Source organism: Triticum dicoccoides, unplaced genomic scaffold, assembly GCF_002162155.2.
Source record: "Triticum dicoccoides isolate Atlit2015 ecotype Zavitan unplaced genomic scaffold, WEW_v2.0 scaffold63288, whole genome shotgun sequence".
NCBI lineage: Eukaryota > Viridiplantae > Streptophyta > Magnoliopsida > Poales > Poaceae > Triticum > Triticum dicoccoides.
Window position 1 is genome coordinate 1 of NW_021287736.1, and position 1,330 is coordinate 1,330.

Genomic DNA, 1,330 nt, shown 5'->3' on the forward strand with positions numbered 1-1,330 from the left:
CCCGACGAGGCCGTGGCCTACGGCGCGGCGGTGCAGGGCGGCATCGTGCGCGGCGACGCCAAGGAGGTTGTGGTGCTGGATGTGACGCCGCTGACGCTCGGCATCGAGACGGCCGGCGGCGTGATGGCGAGCGTGATCCCCCGGAACACGCCGATCCCGACCAAGAGAACCAAGATGTTCACCACGTACCAGGACAGGCAGACGACGGTGGCCATCACGGTGTTCGAGGGCGAGCGGAGCATGACAAAGGACAACCGGCTGCTGGGCAAGTTCGACCTCACCGGGATCGCGCCGGCGCCGAGGGGCACGCCGCAGATCGAGGTGACCTTGGAGGTGGACGTGAACGGCATCCTGCACGTGGGGGCGGCGGACAAGGGCACGGGCAGGTCGGAGAAGATCGAGATCAGCAGCGCCGGCCGTAGCATCTCGCAGGAGGAGATCGAGCGCATGGTGCAAGAGGCGGAGGAGTTCGCGGAGGAGGACAGAAAGGTGAGGGACAGGGTGGACGCGCGGAACAAGCTGGAGGCGTACGTTTACAGCACCCGGACGACGGCCGACGGCGAGCTGGGGGCCAAGATGGACGGCGACGACAGGGAGAGGGTCAGGGAGGCGGTAAGGGAGGCCGGCGAGTGGCTCGAGGCCAATCCGGACGCCGACCAGGACGACTACGCGGAGAAGCTCAAGGAGCTGGAGGATGTGTGCAGCCCCGCCTTCGCCGCTGCCTACCAGAACGCCGGGGGTGGCCATGACGGCGCCGCCGAGGAGGACGATGACCACGACGAGCTCTAAGATTTTACTAGGAGTTGCTGTTCATAGCTTAGTACGATTATTATGATTGAACTACGTACCGACTGACCAACACCCAAAGTCATAAATCTACATCGTGCATTGTTTGGCAAGAAAGATAACATAGTTCATTGTTTATATATTGTCGATTTTCCAAAAATTCCGATATTAATTTCCACGCGGTGGCTATATGTAAGTTGACTGAATTTTCATACTGGGTTAAGTTGACTGAATTTTCATATTTGGTAAGTCGATTTCATGGGGAGAGGAATTGTTGGAGGAAGAAAGCTGGAGGTAGAAGAATGAAGGTCGGTCGTTGGATCTTTATTTAGTCCAATGGCGGGTGGTGGCACAATAAGAGATGTAATAGTATATTGACAACATAGTATATTCTAATTTCGAAAAAAAAAGTTCCAGATGAAAGGGGTGTGGTTCGTTCGACAAATTTCTACCTCTATATCTATACCTGCAAGAAATTTCTCAAGAGAAATTGCCTGCCCAGCAGGAGACATGACGATGGCGCAATAACAGATGTATATTGACA

At 55.4% G+C, this 1,330-nt stretch overlaps 1 protein-coding gene across 1 annotated transcript; it reads left to right on the forward strand.

Annotated features, from left to right (window-relative positions):
• The first annotated feature begins 81 nt into the window (after positions 1–81).
• Positions 82–797, forward strand: LOC119347296 (heat shock 70 kDa protein BIP4-like). Its single transcript, XM_037616136.1, has one exon. It carries the CDS (start codon positions 124–126, stop codon positions 787–789), a length of 666 nt encoding a protein of 221 aa, XP_037472033.1. The 5' UTR covers positions 82–123; the 3' UTR covers positions 790–797.
• The last annotated feature ends 533 nt before the right edge of the window (positions 798–1,330 follow it).

Excerpts from the sequence above, each read along its gene's own strand:
- LOC119347296 (XM_037616136.1), top strand. The coding sequence starts at position 124 with ATGGCGAGCGTGATCCCCCGGAACACGCCGATCCCGACCAAGAGAACC.